The sequence below is a fragment of the Perna viridis genome, chromosome 15 (genome assembly GCF_037379345.1).
Source record: "Perna viridis isolate PV_CMFRI_1.1 ecotype Kerala chromosome 15, ASM3737934v1, whole genome shotgun sequence".
Lineage (NCBI taxonomy): Eukaryota > Metazoa > Mollusca > Bivalvia > Mytilida > Mytilidae > Perna > Perna viridis.
The window spans coordinates 514,897-535,999 of NC_142459.1; the positions used below are offsets into that span (position 1 = coordinate 514,897).

At 34.5% G+C, this 21,103-nt stretch overlaps 2 protein-coding genes across 3 annotated transcripts in view; one reads left to right on the plus strand and one right to left on the minus strand.

The window, feature by feature from the left end:
- LOC148596454 (ubiquitin carboxyl-terminal hydrolase 8-like) overlaps positions 1 to 4,616 on the minus strand; it is a 52,939-nt gene extending 48,323 nt beyond the window's left edge. The window contains exon 1 of one of the 2 annotated variants that reach the window (XM_088563448.1): positions 4,446 to 4,616. The gene's annotated coding sequence lies outside the window, so the exon portion shown is untranslated. The remainder of the gene's footprint in view (positions 1 to 4,445) is intronic. The other variant, XM_088563449.1, reaches the window with a different exon arrangement.
- A 2,658-nt stretch (positions 4,617 to 7,274) lies between these two features.
- LOC148596455 (LDLR chaperone boca-like) lies at positions 7,275 to 20,492 on the plus strand. Its single transcript, XM_088563450.1, has 5 exons — positions 7,275 to 7,472; positions 9,992 to 10,148; positions 11,111 to 11,192; positions 14,912 to 15,056; positions 18,108 to 20,492. Exons 1-5 carry the CDS (start codon positions 7,284 to 7,286, stop codon positions 18,252 to 18,254), a joined length of 720 nt encoding a protein of 239 aa, XP_088419576.1. The 5' UTR covers positions 7,275 to 7,283; the 3' UTR covers positions 18,255 to 20,492.
- The last annotated feature ends 611 nt before the right edge of the window (positions 20,493 to 21,103 follow it).

Here is a 21,103-nt window from a genome sequence, read left to right on the forward strand (position 1 = left end):
TGTACATTTGTATGTGTCTTGACCCTTACGTCTACATATATGTGTCCTGACTGTCACGTCTACATGTATTGTCTTGGCCCTTACATCTACATGCATGTGTCTTGACCCTCATGTCTACATGCATTGTCTTGACCCTCACGTCTACATGTATGTGTCTTAACCCTTACATCTACATTTACGTGTCTTGACCCTCACGTCTACATGTATTGTCTTGACCCTTACGTCTACATGTATGTGTCTTGAGCCTCATGTCTACATTTATTGTCTTGACCCTTACATCTACATGTATGTGTCTTGACCCTCATGTCTACATGTATTGTCTTGACCCTCACATCTACATGTATTGTCTTGGCCCTTAAGTCTAGACGTAGATGCAAGGGTTAAGACACATACATGTAGACGTAAGGGCCAAGACACATACAAATGTACATGTAGACGTAAGAGTCAAGACACATACATGAAGACGTAAGGATGAAGACACATACATGTAGACATAAGGGTCAAGACAATACCTGTAGTTGTAAGGGTCAAGACAATACATGTAGCAGTGTTCTGGGATTCCTATTTCCCGTTAACCGGGGCAAGTGAAATTTGGGTCAGGGAAAGTTAGGTACTTAGTTACACTTTCCCGTGGCAAGTTGAAAACTTCATATGCTATAAGGATTTGTTTTGTTAGGAAAGCAGTCATTGACTGTGGGAAAGTTGATTTTATATTGATTTTTTCCAAGGAAACCTCAATGTCAGAAAAATCCTAGAACACTGTGTAGACATAAGGGTCAAGACACATACATATAGACGTAATGGTCTAGACAATACATATGGAAATACAAACTGAACATATGGAACAACTGTACATAATATGCAATAAGTCAAACAAGCACAAACAGGTACAGGATCAGAGTTGTTACACAGATCTTGGACTTAGGAACTTCAGAAGGTTCATTCTAATCTCCACGGCATTATTTACATGTATATAACAGCCAAGTGTTAAATATCTTGTACCCAGTATATTAAAAAACATATTCATAATTGAAAAAAATAAGGATTTTTCAATCTCAGTGTAAGAACTTGATATCTCCAAATACCGGTAGTTTCCAATCAATTTCACTTCCTTCAACTGACCAATCAAATTAAAGTGTGATATCACATCAAAGATGTAAATAGTCAAGCTGTACAGTATGTAATTTGTGTATATTAGAGGTCACTCGTAATAACCTATATAAAACACTGTCGTAGCTATTTGGCTGTTTATTAGCAAATTTGCTCAAATTTCTCTGTTGAAAAGAGGGGAACTTTGCTATGGGTGTTTGTAAAAACCACATGATGGAATGGATTATGATTATTGATATACCAAATTAAAGATAAAAGGTTGGAGAATGGCAAAATGTATTTTTTATTTAACTAAAATAAAAGAAATATTATCTTTAAGTTCAAAATTAGGTCTTTTTAGACAAATAAGCAAAATATTAACTTTTTTTAAAGGTTCAGAAAGGAGGATTTGTCATCAAAACTTTGTCATCATCAATTTGTTAATTTTATAACTTAAATACAATGTAGCCAAAATTCTGAATAACTTCCCTTTCCCTCCGTATGCATATATTAAATGTGATCTTATAGGCTTTATGTTTAACCATTATAAAGACTGGGAAGGCATATTTATTTTGATACTCTCATGAAGGGAGCGTTAATGGTTATATTATCTACTTGGTTCTGCATACTTATGGCCAAAAAAAAGCATCAATATCCGGTTTGTACCTTCGTTTTCAGGAGCTACAGGAAAATATTCGCTAGTTTCAATGATTAAATCATAGCTTTTCCAAGATTAGGTTGGCCAAAATAGTCTGCTGTATGGTGTCCAGATGTTTACGAAAATTACATCATCAATATTACCCCATAATTCGTGGGTACTTAAAAATTGCGAAACAATAACAAACAAAACGTAACAATTCAAAAACAAAAATGAATCAAAACAAAATTTCACAGTATCACAGTTTATAAGAATTGTAATGTTTACCTATGCTGGACAATTTATATGGAACATTTCAGACCATGACAACCCATAATTCCTTAAGAATGCCGAAGACATTTCGACCCATAGACATTTCAGACCGTGATAATGCTTTAGGACAATTAAAACCATATATTATTACAAAATTTTTCCATATTAAAAGTTATAAATATAACTATCAAATCAGAGCTTACAAAAATAATCAAAGGGTTTTTAATTAACGTTTCTTCGGGAGTGTCAAAAGGTTTTACCTTCCTCATATTACAATATAATAGACTATGATTGGAGTGACTAGTCCCTGAGCTATATTAAGAGCTTCATACACCATTGATTTCAAGCTCCTGTTTCAGGGTCTATTAGTACACAAATAGACGACTTTCAGACTTACGTTCCTGGAAGCACCTGTATGTAAGATTAAGTGACATTACAATGGGAGGCAAGGGAACAGAAACTTGATTTGTAACTACAACAATTTTGTGAATGATACATACATGTATAAGCATTTCGCACATTTTTATGTTAGGAGACATATTTCCACATACATGTACATGTACATTGTAACAATTACAGTTCTTAAAGCCATCAAATCCGATATTCTTTCTTTGTCTAAAATAAAGCCATAAACCAGTTTTTACCAGATTTAACCAAAATGATTTTATGTCGATCTGTCCCCTATTGGATCCATCCCCAAGTGGATCCGTCCTATTTTTAAAAGTCGATCCACCCCCAATCATAATTCGATGCATTATGCATTAGGAATTCATACAATTAAAACATTGAGATAAAGGATACTACAGACACTGTGAAGTCAGCCTCATATCTTGACCTACACTTAGTAATCGATGGTAAAGGAAAACTATTGACCAAACTTTACGACAAACGTGATGACTTTTCATTCAGAATTGTCAACTTTCCTTTCATCTGTGGCAACATCCCTTCGACTCCTGCGTATGGAGTGTTCATATCACAACTCATACGTTATGCCAGAGCTTGCCGAAACTACGCAGACTTTTTGTATCACGCCAGAACTCTAACGAATAGGCTTCTGGAACAGGGTTATGTTGCTACAAGATTGAAGTCATCACTACGGAAGTTTTATGGTCGTCATCATGAACTCGTGGATCGTTATGGTGTATCCATCAGCACCATGAAAACTGATTTATTCAATGGGTCATAGTTTTCCTTTCCTCATTTGTCTACCCCGGACTTGACTTTTTATGAGCAACTCAGCAAGTGTTTCTAGAAAAGCAGAGGACGCTTACCCTACCGGTGCATCTGGTCCATGCTCCTAGTTTTCAGTGGAGTCCGAGTTGCTCATTTACTTTTATTACTTTGTATGTATGATTTTAGTTACTTTACGTTCTTTGTTGTGCATGTCTGTTTTCCATATCTTTGTCCCTGGAATACATTCTTTTGATTACCCCTATAACCTTGGTTCCCTTGATTACTCTTAAATATAAATATTGAAAAAAAATCTTATACTTTTCAATACATACATGTATTTTCTTAAATTTTACAATTTAAAAACAAAAAGATTATAGTTCATAAAATAATATTAAATCATTAGTATAAGATCTAACAGTTTACAGTAATTGCATAAGATTCTTACAAAATGAAAAATGATTAGTCAATTTAAGTCATTTTTATCATTGACTATTTATGTGTGATCATCATGTGATATTTTTTTTAGTACATGTGTGTGCCAGGGTGCATTTCTTGCATTTTTAACTTTATACTTCACTTTGCTATGTCAGTATGTGAACATTACATTTGTATTTATAAGCATTTCATTTAGACAATAAAATAAATTTAAGAATAATATTTCATTATTCTAAGAGCAGGTTAATACCTTTTACTGTGTTTGTGTATTGATATTTGACTTTGATCCTCAGGTAATGATCTGTTGATCAATTATACTGCAGTAGTGGAAAGGTAATTTTGGAAGCATTCAGGTGTGGCAATTTAATTGTAAATGAGTTATTGGAGATGTGTTTGGTTTTGGAGTTCTGATTGGTTTAGAAGTCTGAGCACTTTTTCATTGTTACTGTCCTAGAGTTTTCCTGGTCATTTTTCTTTTTCTGCTTTGAGTTGAGTTTTTGTCCTTGAAGTAGTCAGACATATTGGTATATTGTACAAGTGAATATTGGATTGGGGATTTCTCAGATTGATTTTGAGGATATGGTACATAAATATTATACTAATAGTATGTAGTTAGATGTATAGATGGGTAACCTGGTTCCATAGACAGGGTTGACCCTTAATATTATACTAGTTGTATGTAGTTAGATGTATAGATGGGTAACCTGGTTCCATAGATAGGGTTGAACGTTTAAACATCTAATAAAGTATAAACATAGTGAACCTGATATATTGACATTTAGAACCCCTATTTAAGCTGTTACATGTGTAAACAATTTCTCGTGATAGTTCTTATTACCTATGTGTTTTCAATTACTGCAGAAAAAATGAACAGAGTCTACACGTGAATATAAATCACATGTTTAAACTGTTTAACCCATGATTATCTACAAACTTAAGTTTCATTTCCCGTAATACTGTACATGTAATAGAAATAAATGACAACAAATCCCAAGATGCAATTTCCTGTGATCTCATTAATTAGCGACAAGAGAAGGAAAGAAGCGTCAAGTCAAGTAATAAAAAGTTGGTGTTGTATCTATGTGTACCAGGGAGTGTACATGTATATATGAGCATGAAGACTTGACGGTGTCGGTAAAATAACATTCAGGGGATAAGCAGATTGAATGAATAATTTACAAATACTTTCATTCCCTATTATCATAGGACCTTTGGTACCTGTCATCTCGGTTCTCGGTTTTTTTGGACCGTGACATCTCGGACAACATGGCGGACCAGTCGGCCCATAAATATATGTTTAACTTGCATTTTTTAAATACAAATTTGACAGTTTTTTGTGTATAATATAATATACTAATATAGATATATGATTGTGTATTCTCTCTTACAATATTTTTTTTAATTTCCATTTGCTAAGGCCTATCAAAGCCATGATAGAAGGATTGATATATAACGGCAAGGATGGCTTCCATTTCGTATATCCGTGTTCCATTGTTAATTGAACTTTCTTTAAAGTCAAATAGTTAAAATCATTTGAAAATACAAATTACTTTTTAGCAAACCGTCAAAATCAACTATGAATAAGTAAAAATATACAATAGAATATTAAACTATGGGAACAAATTGTGCTCCTCTACTCGCTGACCTATTCCTTCACTCTTTTGAGGCTGACTTTATAGCTGATCTGATCCGGAAGAAAGAATATTGTATAGCTAGATCCTTTAATCTCAGTTTCCGCTACATAGATGACGTATTATCTTTAAACAATCCTAATTGCGGGGATTTGATACACCGCATCTACCCCAAACAAATTGAGATAAAGGATACTACAGACACTGTAAAGTCGGCCTCATATCTTGACCTACACTTAGAAATCGATGGTAAAGGAAAACTATTGACCAAATTTTACGACAAACGTGATGACTTTTCATTCAAAATTGTCAACTATCCTTTCATCTGTGGCAACATCCCTTCAGTACCTGCGTATGGAGTGTTATGGAATGTAACTCATACGTTATGCCAGAGCTTGCCGAGACTACGCAGGCTTTTTGTATCGCGCTAGAATTCTAAAAAATAGGCTTCTGGATCATGGTTATGTTGCTACAAGATTGCAGTCACCACTACAAAAGTTTTATGGCCGTCATCATGAACTCGTGGATCGTTACGGTGTATCCATCTGCGCCATGAAAACTGATCTACTCAACCCGTCATAGTTTTCCTTTCCTCTTTCGTCTACCCCGGACTTGACTTTTTATGAGGAACTCGGCGAGTGTTTCTAGAAACGCAAAGGACACCTACCCTACCGGTGCACCTTGTCCATGCTCCCAGTTTTTAATGGAGTCCGAGTTGCTCATGTGCAGGGAAAAGAGAGAAAAAATGTATTTTTGTAGAAATACAGGTAAATGATTCCGAAATCGAACTAGATAGATGTAACATGCACAGTTTCAACTTGAAAGTCGCAGAAGCGGTTGAAGGGCGGTACTCCGCGGTACCGCGCTGAATCTCCAACTTATTGGATGGCAATTCGTTCTGCCCCCATCCCGACATATCAATATCCAAATAAAAAGAGGAGGGTTGCTTGGTCGGAGGAAATTCGGACTATTTGAATACCTAGATATAAGAAATAATTTCGTTGTTTATTTATTTTCTTCGCTTTAATTTATCAACTTGACAGGCAGGCAATTGATGTTTTCCTGTCGCGTTTCTTCACCCGAATAGTATTGTCCTTATATTCCGCCGATGTGCGATTCACTGACCGACAATTCTATATAGGCGCTGCATTTTTCTAGACTTCGTCGTTTATTGTTACGTCTTGATACTTTTTCCAACGCAGTCGATATTGAGTTCGCTTTGACATCCATGATGCTTAACCATGGCAACCTAACCGATGTTGCTTACAACCTCGCATTTCACTGGACAATGTGATAGCAACAGTGAAGTTTAAAACTCTATTGAGGCATGCATTGGTGTCCCGAATACTTTCAATCACTTTTATAATTGAATAATCTTATATAAAATGGACAGTTTGAAATGAACCGATTAATACGAAACATGGTAAGGTAATCACACAGTTTACAAAATAAAACCTTAATCAGATTTGGGTAAATTTATGACATATTGTAACAAAACGAGAATATGCGTCGTTTTTTTTTCGCCACAGTCGGTATAGTTTTGCCTTTAACCCTTTGACCTTATGGATGCTGTTCTATGAAAATGCAAGTCACTTGATAGCAATTCTGTCTCCCGATCGGCCAAATACTGATAACTTAATGGCGTTGAAAAAAAAAGGGCATAGAAAATTTGAAATTGGGTTCGAATAAAAAAATGTATCGAAAATTTGAAATTGCGTGCCATGTGTTATTTTCTTGAAAGAAATGTAGAAATTAATAGGTAAAACTTTACTGCGTCGACTACCTTTTTTTTTAAAGACAGTACTTGTTTAAAGATATATTTACCGGTACTTCTTGATCTTGTCGCTAATTAGTAAGACCCATTTCGATAAAAAAAAGTAGGACGGAATACAGTTTTGATATTAAAGTGCACTTAATGATAAAAATACAGATGTCTTTCGCTTGTAATGATTGAAAGTATGTTTTTATTATTTTATTTCTAAGATTAGAATGAATATAAAAGTATCGTTCCCTTAAAAAGTTTGATTTTTATCCTCTAATCCAAGATGGTTGTCCCAGGAAGAAACTCTAGATTTATCATTTGCGTTTTCTTGATTTATGTTTTTATATCTAGATGCACAACAAAGACAGACAAAGATAAAGATTCTAAAGAAACCAGAGATGAATCTTGGAAGAAGAAAAAGATTCAAGACTACAGTGAAGCAGATATGGAACGACTTTTTGACCAATGGGAGGTCTGACCTAGAGTTAACCCCCCTTGACCACAATTGAACTGCATTTTATATTTTCTTCTCGGAAAGTGGGGGGTGGGGTGGGGTTATGTAGAGTTAAAAATCGCTAAAATAATTTTTTTTCAGTTGCAGTCAGATTAAAAAAATATGTCATTTGAAAATCAACTTGGTTAAGTAATTGGGGAAATATTGAATTCGAATATTGTCGAAACTGTGTCACTCTATATAGTATAACTTCTTGGGCATCACTACGAAACATAACGGTAATATTAATTTAGCTATAAATTCACTAACTGAAAAAGCAAGAAAAGCATTATTTAAAATAATAAAAAAAACTGTCGGTATGAATAACCCTTGACCTTGTAGACTCTTGGGAAAATTATTTGATTCACTTGTTTCTCCCATTCTATTATATTGTAGTGAAATTTTGGGTTTTGGTGTATCTTTGAAAGATTCTGACCCATTTGAAAAAATACATATCAAATTTATTAAAGAGATGTTAGGTGTCCACTGTAAAGCTCCCAATGATGCTTGTAGAGCTGAATTGGGTAGACTTCCCCTGAAAAGTAAAATAAACATTGCAGCTATTGGGTATTTGAATCACATTTTATCTGATCGAAACACTCTAATATATGAAATATATAATACAATCAGATTGTCAAATTTATGGACAAAACAAATTGAAGGATTATTAAACTCCCTGGGATATAGTTACTTAATAAATAAACAAAGCTTGCTTAAGCTACACTTGGAGCAAATCAAACCAAGAATTATTGACCAGTGTACCCAAGAACAAAATTCCAGAATATATAGCTCTTCCATATTGTCATTTTTCCAAAGAGTCTGTGAAATGTGTATAAGACCAGCTTATGTAGACAAATTATCTTGTTTATCTAATAGATCTAATCTGTGCAAACTTAGAATTAGTGCACATCATTTAGTGATTGAAAAAGGAAGACATCTGAACATTCCTAGAAATAATAGATTATGTCAGTTTGTAATAGTGAAAACATTGAAGATGAAATACACTTTTTATTTAGTTGTAAGTGCATATAATACACAAAGAAATATATTTCTAAATAAAATTTGCAACTACTATAAAAATTTTAATAATAAAGATGTAACCATAAAAGTAAACCTAATTTTAAATTGCAACTCTCTTCCTGTTCTTAAAATGTCTTCCTCCTTCATATCTAAATGCCTTGATCTAAGGAACACTTTATGATAATTATTTCATATTTCAGCGTAATTGCCAAATTATTGTTATAGTCTCAACATTATATATGTATATTGATAATGTCATATATATATCTTTGCATATAATGGGCCTTAACCATTTCTAATATCTGAGTTTGAGCCAATAAAATATTTGTATTTGTATTTGTTGACTGAGTCATGATAATAGAATAATTAATTGGAAAGAGTGAATAACCAAAATATGATCATGAGTGCTGAAGAATGCCTAGATTAATGAGTTAAATGCATTTTTGGCACGAGTGATCATATTTTGATTATTCACGAGCAATTAATTATCCTATTTATTATATAGATTTCCTCCATTATTCATTGCTATTATCAATATGAATTTTGTATTTTGTGAATGGCGGATTGATATTCGTGTTGTGAAGTTTTGGCAGGAAAAAGTGTGAGAGTGAAATTACCAAATTTATTTCACAGTGTGAATTATCGATTTTTTTTTATACTGGGAACATTCGGTAAATCTTTGCTATCTACTTAAAGATTTTTTTTATCTGTTCATGCCTGAGTAAAAAAAAATTGCCTTACCTGTGAATTGGTTTTAATTGGCAAAAAATCCATGAAGTGGTATAGGAAACAATTTTAAATCATCGTAACTTTTTCATTTTTTAAGATAATTGAAAAATTATATTGGTTCTCAAAACTGCTAATAAAACCCTTTTATCCATGGAATTTTAGATTTCAGTAATTAGTGTATATAATAACAATTTATACAAGAAATAAATGAAACAGCTCATGTGGGATATTCTTCCCCATTATCACTTCTTATTTTTTCTCATGTGTGGAAGATTTTTACGTTAAAGCAAATTTTCAAGGAATAATTTAAGGATTTGAGGAGAATCTCTATTTGAGATTTTTCATGTAACCCAGGCCTTGGTATATTCAATATTCAAGAATATTTCTGGATCAAGGCTTTCTGTGGCTTTGTTTGTGGACAACCTTTTATAGCTGATATTTTGTAATTAGTAACCCATTACATTGAACTTTGACACTGAGAGCTCAAACTATGTTATTTTTTTATAGGTTGTTGTGTAACTTATTTTTGTTTGTAAAATTTAATTTCAAAATTTTGCATTCTTTTGTTCAGTGTTGGTCATCTTGGAAGAAAGTTTCCTCACATTGTTCGTGAGTGCCCTTTGACCTTGAACTTTGGTGCGGTCAAATTTTATATTGTTTTTCAGTTTGATGTTGTGGGATTTTATGCACCCATAGAAAAGGAAAATGACAGCTTATTGTGTATTGATTCAATTGTTTAATTTTTTTAGGATAATGATGAAGACGAACTTGAAGAAGATGAGTTACCTGAATGGAAAAGAGAACCACCAAAAATTGATATGTCCAAGATTGATCCAAATAATCCAGAACAAACATTGAAAATGTCTAAAAAGGGGAGAACATTGATGATGTTTGCTACTGTGTCAGGTATAGTTTACAGCTAATAAAATTGTTATCTTCATAGGATAGAGTTGGTTTTCCCTTGATTGCCTGGTATATCTCAGATAATTAAATGAATTGATTTATTTTTTTTTATTCCATATAAAAATCTATTATGTCTAGTAGAAATTTTATTCTTTCTTATCAATTGTCAATTTAACTAACCATGGAGATTCATCAGATATTTATAGTAACCAATTATTTCAAATGTTGGTAGTTTTCATGGTATTGTCATTCTATTATATGTTCTGAGCTAGCTTTTAGTAACTACAAGTGTTCTTTAATTGGATACCGCTATCTTGATCATTCGTCCTTATGTTTTATGTTGTTCCATGGAGAGAATTGGATGTATTATTGAATGAATTTTATGGTGTGTTTGTTAGTGGTTTCAGTTCATTTTTTACCTTACATTAAACGGCAGTGGTTAAGGCCTTATAAAACTAATTTAACCCCAGATTTCATGACCCTGTCCACAGCTCTGAGACTACTAGTAGGATGGACTGTAACCAGACATGGTATGAATGTTAGGATATCCTTAAGAATCTTAAGTGGAGATTTACCATTACTGAAAATTGAGGATTCGTGGAAATTACTTGATAATTAATGGGTTTAGCCAATTTTCAGGGGTAAAATTGATCAGCATGTTGAGGCAGACGTATGCTGAAATTTTCATGAAGATCTGTTGATCCATGTTGGAGTTGTTGCCCTTGAAAATGACTATGGGAGTTTTTTTTTATAATATGAAAACTGGTGGATTACTAAGTAAGGTTAAGAGTTCAGCTTTAGAAAGCTAAATAGAATATTTTGACCAGGTGAGCCAATCAAGCCCTCTAGAGCCTCTAGTTTATGTCTCAATTGAACAAAGTCAAAAAAGGAAAGAGGGTTTCAACCTCTGTGGGCATATCTAGCTGCACTTTGCAAAGCATTTTATTTATGTTTCTGTGTTCCAGGTGAACCAAATGAAAAGGAAACAGAAAAAATCACTTCATTGTGGCATTCCAGTTTATTTAATGCACACATAGAAACTCAAAGGTTTGTAATTGAGATATGTTTTAGTTACAGAGTTATACAGTAATCAATCAATCAATCAATCAATAGATACAGAGTAGGGATTTTAGGAATGAAGGGTATAAGTGGCAAATACTTTTGGAGAATAAATGTTGATTTTTATTTTTAAGTTCTCCTATTAAGTACAGGTTTTGTAGACAGTGTGTTGACTTGAATAAAAAACTGTATATAAATGAAGATTTGGGTTAAAAGTGTGACTCTGTGAAGCATTTTTTTTTTATTATTGCTGAACATGTATATCTTTTTTTATACAGCCACAAAAAAAACTATTCCGTCTTATAACAGTATCACCCTGTCCTCATTGCTGACAGCATTGGTTTACTTAAGTTAAATCAAGAAAACTTGAGCTAAACTGAACCAGTCTTTTTGAAATTTTAACACATTGTTCCTAGGCACATGGTGAAGGACCCTAAAGTTTTTGAGGTATTTGCCTCACCCTTTTTTGAAATAAGGAAATGAAAGGGAAAATAGTTATTATCATTATAATTGATTAAAAAAAGCTTATTTTTTATTTGATTTTTATGATTCAGATGTCAAACTGTTTCATTGAAATTCTGTTTTCAAAATTTTTACAGTGCAGGCTTATATTTTACTGTTCTGGAGTTAAAAGGATACAAAATTTGGCCACACCTAAAAATCAACTTCTCACCTGGTTATAGACCATGTGCTTGGTGTCATCAGTCGTTGTCATTAACAATTTTTTCAAAACTCTTCTTCTCTGAAACCACTGGACCACTAAGAATTAAACTTGGTATGGATGTTCCTTAGGGTATTGTGTATAGAATTGATGTGGGGATTTTTGATCAGTCGAAAAATATGGACACTGTTACTAGAAATAGAACATAGAGAGCAAACAGAAGTTTTTTTTGCATATATCTCCAAAACTGTTTGGTCATAGTTTGTCTGGTCATAGTTTGTCTGATCATAGTTTGTCTGGTTGTAATTTGTCTGATCGTAGTTTGTCTGGTTGTAATTTGTCTGATCGTAGTTTGTCTGGTCGTAGTTTGTGTGATCATAGTCTGTGTGATCATAGTTTGTGTGATCGTAGTTTGTGTGATCATAGTTTGTGTTATCATAGTTTGTCTGATAATCATAGTTTGTGTGATCGTAGTTTGTGTTATCATAGTTTGTCTGATAATCATAGTTTGTGTGATCGTAGTTTGTCTGGTCGTAGTTTGTGTTATCATAGTTTGTGTGATCATAGTTTTTGTTATCATAGTTTGTCTGATAATCATAGTTTGTGTGATCATAGTTTGTCTGGTCGTAGTTTGTCTGATCGTAGTTTGTCTGGTCATAGTTTGTCTGATCATAGTTTGTCTGATCGTAGTTTGTCTGGTCGTAGTTTGTCTGATCATAGTTTGTCTGATCATAGTTTGTTTGATCGTAGTTCGTCTGATTTAGTTTGTCTGATCGTAGTTCGTCTGATTTAGTTTGTCTGATCGTAGTTTGTCTGATCATAGTTTGTCTGATCGTAGTTCGTCTGATTTAGTTTGTCTGATCGTAGTTTGTCTGATCATAGTTTGTGTTATCATAGTTTGTCTGGTCGTAGTTTATCTGATCGTAGTTTGTCTGATCATAGTTTGTGTGATCGTAGTTTGTCTGATCGTAGTTCGTCTGATTTAATTTGTCTGATCGTAGTTTGTCTGATCGTAGTTTGTCTGATCATAGTTTGTCTGGTCGTAGTTTATCTGATCGTAGTTTGTCTGGCCGTAGTTTATCTGATCGTAGTTTGTCTGGTTGTAGTTTGTGTGATCATAGTTTATCTGGTCGTAGTTTATCTGATCGTAGTTTGTCTGGCCGTAGTTTGTCTGGTCGTAGTTTGTGTGATCATAGTTTATCTGGTCGTAGTTTATCTGATCGTAGTTTGTGTGATCATAGTTTGTCTGATCGTAGTTTGTGTGATCGTAGTTTGTCTGATCGTAATTTGTCTGATCGTAGTTTGTCTGGTCATAGTTTGTCTGATCGTAGTTTGTCTGATCGTAGTTCGTCTGATTTAGTTCGTCTGATTGTAGTTTTTCTGATCGTAGTTTGTCTGGTCGTAGTTTGTCTGATCATAGTTTGTCTGATCGTAGTTTGTCTGATCGTAGTTCGTCTGATTGTAGTTTGTCTGATCGTAGTTTGTCTGGTCGTAGTTTATCTGATCGTAGTTTGTCTGATCGTAGTTTGTCTGGTCGTAGTTTGTGTTATCGTAGTTTGTCTGGTCGTAGTTTGTCTGATCATAGTTCGTCTGATCGTAGTTTGTCTGATCGTAGTTCGTCTGATTTAGTTCGTCTGATTGTAGTTTGTCTGATCGTAGTTTGTCTGATCATAGTTTGTCTGATCGCAGTTTGTCTGATTTAGTTCGTCTGATTGTAGTTTGTCTGATCGTAGTTGTCTGATCATAGTTTGTCTGATCGTGGTTTGTCTGATTTAGTTTGTCTGATCATAGTTTGTGTGATCATAGTTTGTCTGATCATAGTTTGTCTGATCGTAGTTCGTCTGATTTAGTTCGTCTGATTGTAGTTTGTCTGATCGTAGTTTGTCTGATCATAGTTTGTCTGATCGTAGTTCATCTGATTTAGTTTGTCTGATTGTAGTTTGTCTGATCATAGTTTGTCTGATCGTAGTTCGTCTGATCGTAGTTCGTCTGATTTAGTTCGTCTGATTGTAGTTCGTCTGATTGTAGTTTGTCTGATCATAGTTTGTCTGAATGTAGTTTGTCTGATCATAGTTTGTCTGATCGTAGTTTGTCTGATTTAGTTTGTCTGATCGTAGTTTGTGTGATCATAGTTTGTCTGATCGTAGTTTGTCTGATCGTAGTTCGTCTGATTTAGTTCGTCTGATTGTAGTTTGTCTGATCGTAGTTTGTGTGATCATAGTTTGTCTGATCGTAGTTCGTCTGATTTAGTTTGTCTGATCGTAGTTTGTGTGATCATAGTTTGTCTGATCGTAGTTTGTCTGATCGTAGTTCATCTGATTTAGTTCGTCTGATCGTAGTTTGTCTGATCGTAGTTTGTGTGATCATAGTTTGTGTTATCATAGTTTGTCTGATCGTAGTTTGTCTGATCGTAGTTTGTGTGATTGTAGTTTGTCTGATCGTAGTTTGTTTGATCGTAGTTTGTCTGATCGTAGTTTGTGTTATCATAGTTTGTCTGATCGTAGTTTGTGTGATCATAGTTTGTGTTATCATAGTTTGTCTGATAATCATAGTTTGTGTGATCGTAGTTTGTCTGGTCATAGTTTATCTGGTCGTAGTATGTCTGGTGGTAGATTGTCTGATGGAATTTTTTACCATTATTCTTTGTTAGCTCTTTTCTTCACACAAAAATTCTTACAGGAGTTATTGCTCTTGATTTATAGTGATATCTAACTATTTTTTAGTCTTACTTGATGAGTGTATCAGAATAATTAAGAAATAAATAATGTAGACTCCATTTTATCAGTGTTTTACCACTTGATGACCATTTACGTCACATTGTTTTACCTTGAGCATAAGCGAGGAGTTAAATAACAACATTAATGGTCGTAAAACACAGATATAATGGAGTTTCGGTGATTTATTTCAATTCTAATAGGACTAGTTTCCTTATATTTTTTATTAAACACAGCCGATGTGTTGTATGAAATGTTGGTCATGTGTTAATCACTTTTTTACCTGTGGTATAAAGAGCTTTGAAGTATGTTATATTAGAATTTGTTTATAGGTATGTTGTTGGAAGCAATAGAGTAATTTTCATGCTAACAGATGGATCCAAGGCTTGGGATGTAAAGGATTTTCTGGTCAGACAAGAGAGATGTGAAGAAGTAACTATTGAAGGGAAAAGTTATCCAGGAGCAGCAGCAACTAAGGTATAGAGATATATAGTTTATACTTTCTTTGGAAACCTGATCCCTATAGTGGTCTCATAGTAGCTTGCTAGCCTCAAGTGTGGGAGTAAAACCCTAATCACAATAGTGGTCTTGTGGTAGTGTGCTAGCCTCCAGTGTGGTAGTACAATTTGGAACACCATAGTGGTCCTGCGGATGTACAACCCTGATGGCCATAGTTGTCTCATGGGAACATGCTAGCCTCCAGTGTGGAAGTACAACCCTGAAGGCCATAATGGTCTCATGGAATTACGACCCTGATAGCCATAGTGCTCGCATAGAAGTACAACCCTGATAGCTGTAGTGGTCTCATGGTAGCCTGTTCACCTTCAGTGTGATAGTACAACCCTGATCACCAAAGTGGTCTTGTGGAAGTACAACCCTTATTGCCATGGTGGTTTCATGGTAGCCTGCTAGCCCCAGTGTGGTAGTACAACCCTGATCACCATAGTGGTCTCATGGAAGTATAACCATGATCCCCATTGTGGTCTCATGGAAGTACAACCCTTATCTTCATTGTGGTCTCATGGAAGTACAACTCTTATCTTCATTGTGGTCTCATGAAAATACAACCCTGACTGCCATAGTGGTCTTGTGGTAGCCTGCTAGCCTTCACTGTGGGAATATATCCCTGATCACCATAGTGGTTTCCTGGAAGTACTACCCTGATCGACATAGTGGTCTTGTGGAAGTACAACCCTGATCACCATTGTAGACTCATTGAAATGCAACCCTGATTGCCATAGTGGTCTCATGGTAGCATGCTAGCCTCCAGTGTGGTATTACAACTTTGATCACCATAGTGGTCTCATGGTAGCCTGCTAGCCTCCAGTGTGGTAGTAAAACACTGAGCACCATAGTGGTCTTATGGTAGGATGTTAGCCTGTAGTATGGGAGTGCAACTCTGGACACCATAATGGTCTTGTGGTAGTGTGCTACCCTGCATTGTCGGAGGACAACTCTGAGCACCATAGTGGTCTTGGGGTAGTGTGTTAGCCTCCAGTGTGGGAGTACAACTCTACACACCATAGTGGTCTTGTGGTGGCATGCTAACCTCAATTGTGGTCTCATGGAGGATATTAGCCTCTAGTGTGGGAGTACAACTCTGAGCACCATAGTGGTCTTATGGATGATGCTAGCCTCCACTGTGGGAGTGAGTACAAAGCTCAGCACCATAGTGGTCTCCTGGTAGTATGCTAGCCTCAAGTGTGGGAGTACAACTCTGAGCACAGTAGTGGGCATGTTGTAGTGTGCTAGCATCTAGTGTGTCGTACAACTCTTAGCACCATTGTGGTTTTGTGGTAGTATGCTAGCCTTCAGTATGGGAGTTCAAATCTGAGCGCCATAGTTGTCATGTGGTAGTGTGGGAGAGCAACTATTGGTTTTGTGTTATGAAACTATGATTTCTACACCCCTCAAAGGGATAAATTCACTAACACTTGTTTCTAGTCTACTATTTTGCTGAGTTTTCAACTCAGTATTACTGGTAGAAATTTTTTATTTTCCTGATTTTAAGCTAAAATACTATCTTAATACTAGTGTACAGAAAATATGAGCTGTTGTGTCATAATTTAGTCACAAAGAGGGCATAAAACTGCTTCTACACAGTTTTCAAAGAATTTTCACACAAATGAGAGGATAAGGGGTAGCTTTTTAAATCCAAAAATATAGAGTGCAAGCTATGACCCAGAAGATCTTTTTTCAGGAGTTGCGATGGTACAGAAGGTTATTTTTTGTATAAATAGTAAAGAGTTGGACAAAGGGTTCTATATTTTCTACATAAAAATGTCTCATGAAATATGCAATTTTAAGATAATTAGGCTGAATTTTCTAATTTTGCTTTGTTTTCATTTTCAGTTTTAGTGCAACACATGCATTTACAGCAATGAAACTTTATTTTTTATTAAGACATATATACAATTAGTGAATTTTCTAATTTATTCGAAACACTTTATTTTTTAGGCTGATTTTGATATTTTCTGAAGCTACTTCAATAATCACAAAATTAAGAACCCACGAAAATAAGCACAATTATAGTATATTATGAAACTTAATTTGTCATGCATAGCTACATGTATATTTATTTTCATGGTAGAATGCTTTTGTAAGAAATTTTTAAGAAGGTAAAGCAACACATGGAAAGGTTTATAGAATACATTGTCTGATGCCTGTAAAGGGAGATAATAATGATTAACATGTTGTTGCCTCATAAGGTCTCCTCAATGGACTTTGGGGACAATTTTTAAAATGTCTTACATCATATACATGTACATGTGCATTAGTTTGTGTGCATGAAAGAAGAGATTTAATAATCCGACTTCAGGGTTTGAAGTTTACTAGAAATAGAGAGTGTATGTTTTGGTGAAATTGCTGACTACATTTCTAGTTTTATGCAGAAAAATATCAATTTTTACTGGAAATATGAAAGAGTAATCAAGGGGACCAAGATTCTAGCAGAAATCAAAAGAAAGTAATCCAGGGACATAGACCAGACATGGAAAACAGACATACACAACAAAGAACATTAAATAGTCAAAATAATAAGTAACAAAAGTAAATGAGCAACTCCGACTCCACAAAAAACTGGAAGCATGGACCATGTGCACCTGGTTAGGGTTAGAAAAGAGTCCTGTTAGGCACAGACAATTTTCTTCTCAAGGAGGCTTGGAATTTTATTTTGAGTTAGAAAATATAAATTTTTTTTCAGCAGCAGCTGGAGTTAAATATATTATTTGAAAATCTACATTGTAAAGTAATAAAGGGGGTATTAAACCATAGTATTTTTTCTGTGTGGCTGAGTAAAAAAAAAGTTTTGCTCAAATTTGGAATAATATTTTTTTTAAATCCCAGGACCCCCTCACTACGATTTTTTTTAATCAAAGACTAAAAAGTCTAAACTTAGAAAAAGAAAGTATAAAATATTATGAATTTTAAATCAATAAAAACAAAACATCCTCAAAGGAGACAAAGACCTGAAGTTATTTTTAATTTGGTCTTTTTTCTTTTGTTTTTATCAATATGATTTTATTTCAGAAAAACAGTAACAGTAGTCAGAATAAAGGAAAAATGAAAACAAGTTCTGAGAGAGACGAAAACATAATACACAAAAAAGTGCAGAAGGATAAAAATAGTGCAAGAGTAGAAGACAATAGAAGTAGTCCCAAGAAGGAAGAATTATGAAACAATGGACACTTCATTTATCCTGTTCTTCTAGACATCTGAGTCACTTGTTCAAAACTTTTTATTCCTGGATCCAGTTATCTCAATGATTTATCGTCTTGGCCGCAGTGGCACAATGTATCCACGAAATATGTTAAAGTACAATCTTTACAAATTATCCTGTGGATAACTACTTATCCAAAGGATAATGTTTTGGACAACTTGGCCATGGACAAAAGTTTTTTTTCCTGGAAAGTCTAGTAAAATTCATTCAAGTTATTGCCAGGGTGCCACTGGATGGTCTAGAAAAAGGTATTCAAGTTATCGCCTGAGTACCACTGAATGGTCTATTAAAATGTGTTCAAGTTATCCTGTGGATACCACATAACGTCTTGCAAAATGTATTCAAGTTATCACTTGTGTGCCATTGAATGGTCTAGTAAAATGTATTCAGGTAATCCACTGAGTACCACTGAATGTTTTAGTAAAATGTATTGAAGTTATCCCCTGAGCACCATTGAATGGTTAGGTAAAATGTTCGTTTTCCTACCAGTGGCGAATTCAGGGGGCCCCTCCCCCTTAGAAAATTGCCATTTTTATAAATTGTTGAAAAATTGTTCAAGATACCCTCAGGATGCAGGATTTGAGGTTTAATTTTTCAAAAGTTTCTTGGGGGCATGCCTTCAAACACCCTAGCAAATTTGGATCACTTTGTTATTCTCAAAGGTGATCCTGTCAAGAAATTTTTTTTGGGCCCCTCCTTACCTAAATCTCTGAATCCACCACTGCCTACTAATACCACTGGATGGTTCGGTAATTGTATCCACTGGATAAAGATTTGAACAACTTGGATCAGTTATGTTATACTACTGTAAACATATTAATTTTCGCCTTGTACTAATTTTTGCTATTTTCGCATTTGCCTCAAGAAAGTGAAATAAATACCTGTGAAAATACATTCACTTAACTATTAAAGTCTTTTGACTGTTCTAATCATGGTTTCCACAATATTGAATGGAGACATTGTTTTGTGTAAGGTTTGTATCATTCAATGCAATCTAGTATGAATTTATACTAAGTCTATTACAAAAATGTATGGTAAAATCATGTGGGTTATAATTTCTAAATTCATTATCTTGTATACATATTTGTATCAATGACCATAGAGTGCCTGTTACATCAAAGAGTAGAAATCAATATTGTGCAAACTTTTTATTCACAAAAAGAACAAATGTAAGTTTTAAACACACACACTACAGGTAATCACCTATGAAAGATTACCATTTTACACACGCTGATAACTGTCAGGTAAAAGTAATCCGTAAACATGCAATTAAAGTATCGAAAGTTAATCCCTACTATTAGCTACGGCTTGGGCAATTAAGTGAGTTCTTTTTAGTTTTAAATATTGACGGTAAAATAACTGATCAAATGAGAGATCACACACTGCCGAGAAAAACTTAATTTATTCAACCTGGAGAACCATGAAAATTAATACCCACGAACATGCTCACTTTTCAAAAGCTGCGAAAATTTGCTGCCACGAAAATTAATATGTCTACAGTATTGTCTGTATGTATGCTATCTCATTAAAATCAGCTGTTATGGAGCGTAAGTCAGTGTAGCGTATCATAACAGCTGTTTTTAATCAGATTGGTATGTATGTGGGTTCGGTCAAATAAATTGTACCCAGTATCTGTGTTAACTAAGAAATCTTCACTAGTGATGTGAACTTTATCAACCAATGGGTTTGAAGACCAATGGGTGGCCTCGGGTTGACATTTTCATCCCAGTGGGGTTGTTGTCTACACCTATTCTCGTTATATTTAGTATGAATCTGTTGTATAATTGGTTGTAGTGACTGTCTTAGTATTGGCTTCCATATATGGCTTTCCCTGTGTATAGTGTAACTGGAAATGACCTAGTAGTGGTCAAGGATGTTTGCTACTCATGTTCAGTAATTTTTTGTCAGATTTTCAAACTGCTCTGGTTTTATTCATGTCATAGCATCAATATTTTTTGCCCAGTGACTCCCACTTTTCCCTTTCATTATTTCATTACACACACCTTAAAATCTAATTGAGAAGTTTTTATAAAATTCTTGTTATTTCTTCAGGGTTTTTTAATAGATAAAACCTAAGTCAAAACCTATATAAAATCCAGAGAAATCCTTTTCCTGCCAAAATGTAACACTTATACATTGTTTTATATCTCTTCTGTAATTATATTGTTCTAGAATTAAAGATTTTAATGATTTCACAACCCTCTGAAATCATTGTTATTTTTAAACAGAGCAGTGAGCATCCTTTGGCCTATTTATCACCCTTGAACATTTCTTTTTTTTTCAATTTTTTTTGGAAAAAGGGGGGTGGATAGGTGATCTGTATGTACTGCTATATTACTCAGAGAATCTTGATTTAATTCCTTCACTGGAATCACCTTGTCCATTTGTCCAAATGTCATTGCAATTATCTTGGCACCCAGTTGATGGGTTGGTTTAAATTTTATTTTATGTCGATGAGCTATACCTTGTGAGCAATTTCAGGTATTCTCTGATATCAACCTGGTACCAGTACAAGTTAGGGTATACCTAGCAGGTATTCTCTGATATCAACCTGGTACCAGTACAAGTTAGGGTATACCTAGCAGGTATTCTCTGATATCAACCTGGTACCAGTACAAGTTAGGGTATACCTAGCAGGTATTCTCTGATATCAATTTGGTACCAGTACAAGTTAGGGTATACCTAGCAGGTATTCTCTGATATCAACCTGGTACCAGTACAAGTTAGGGTATACCTAGCAGGTATTCTCTGATATCAACCTGGTACCAGTACAAGTTAGGGTATACCTAGCAGGTATTCTCTGATA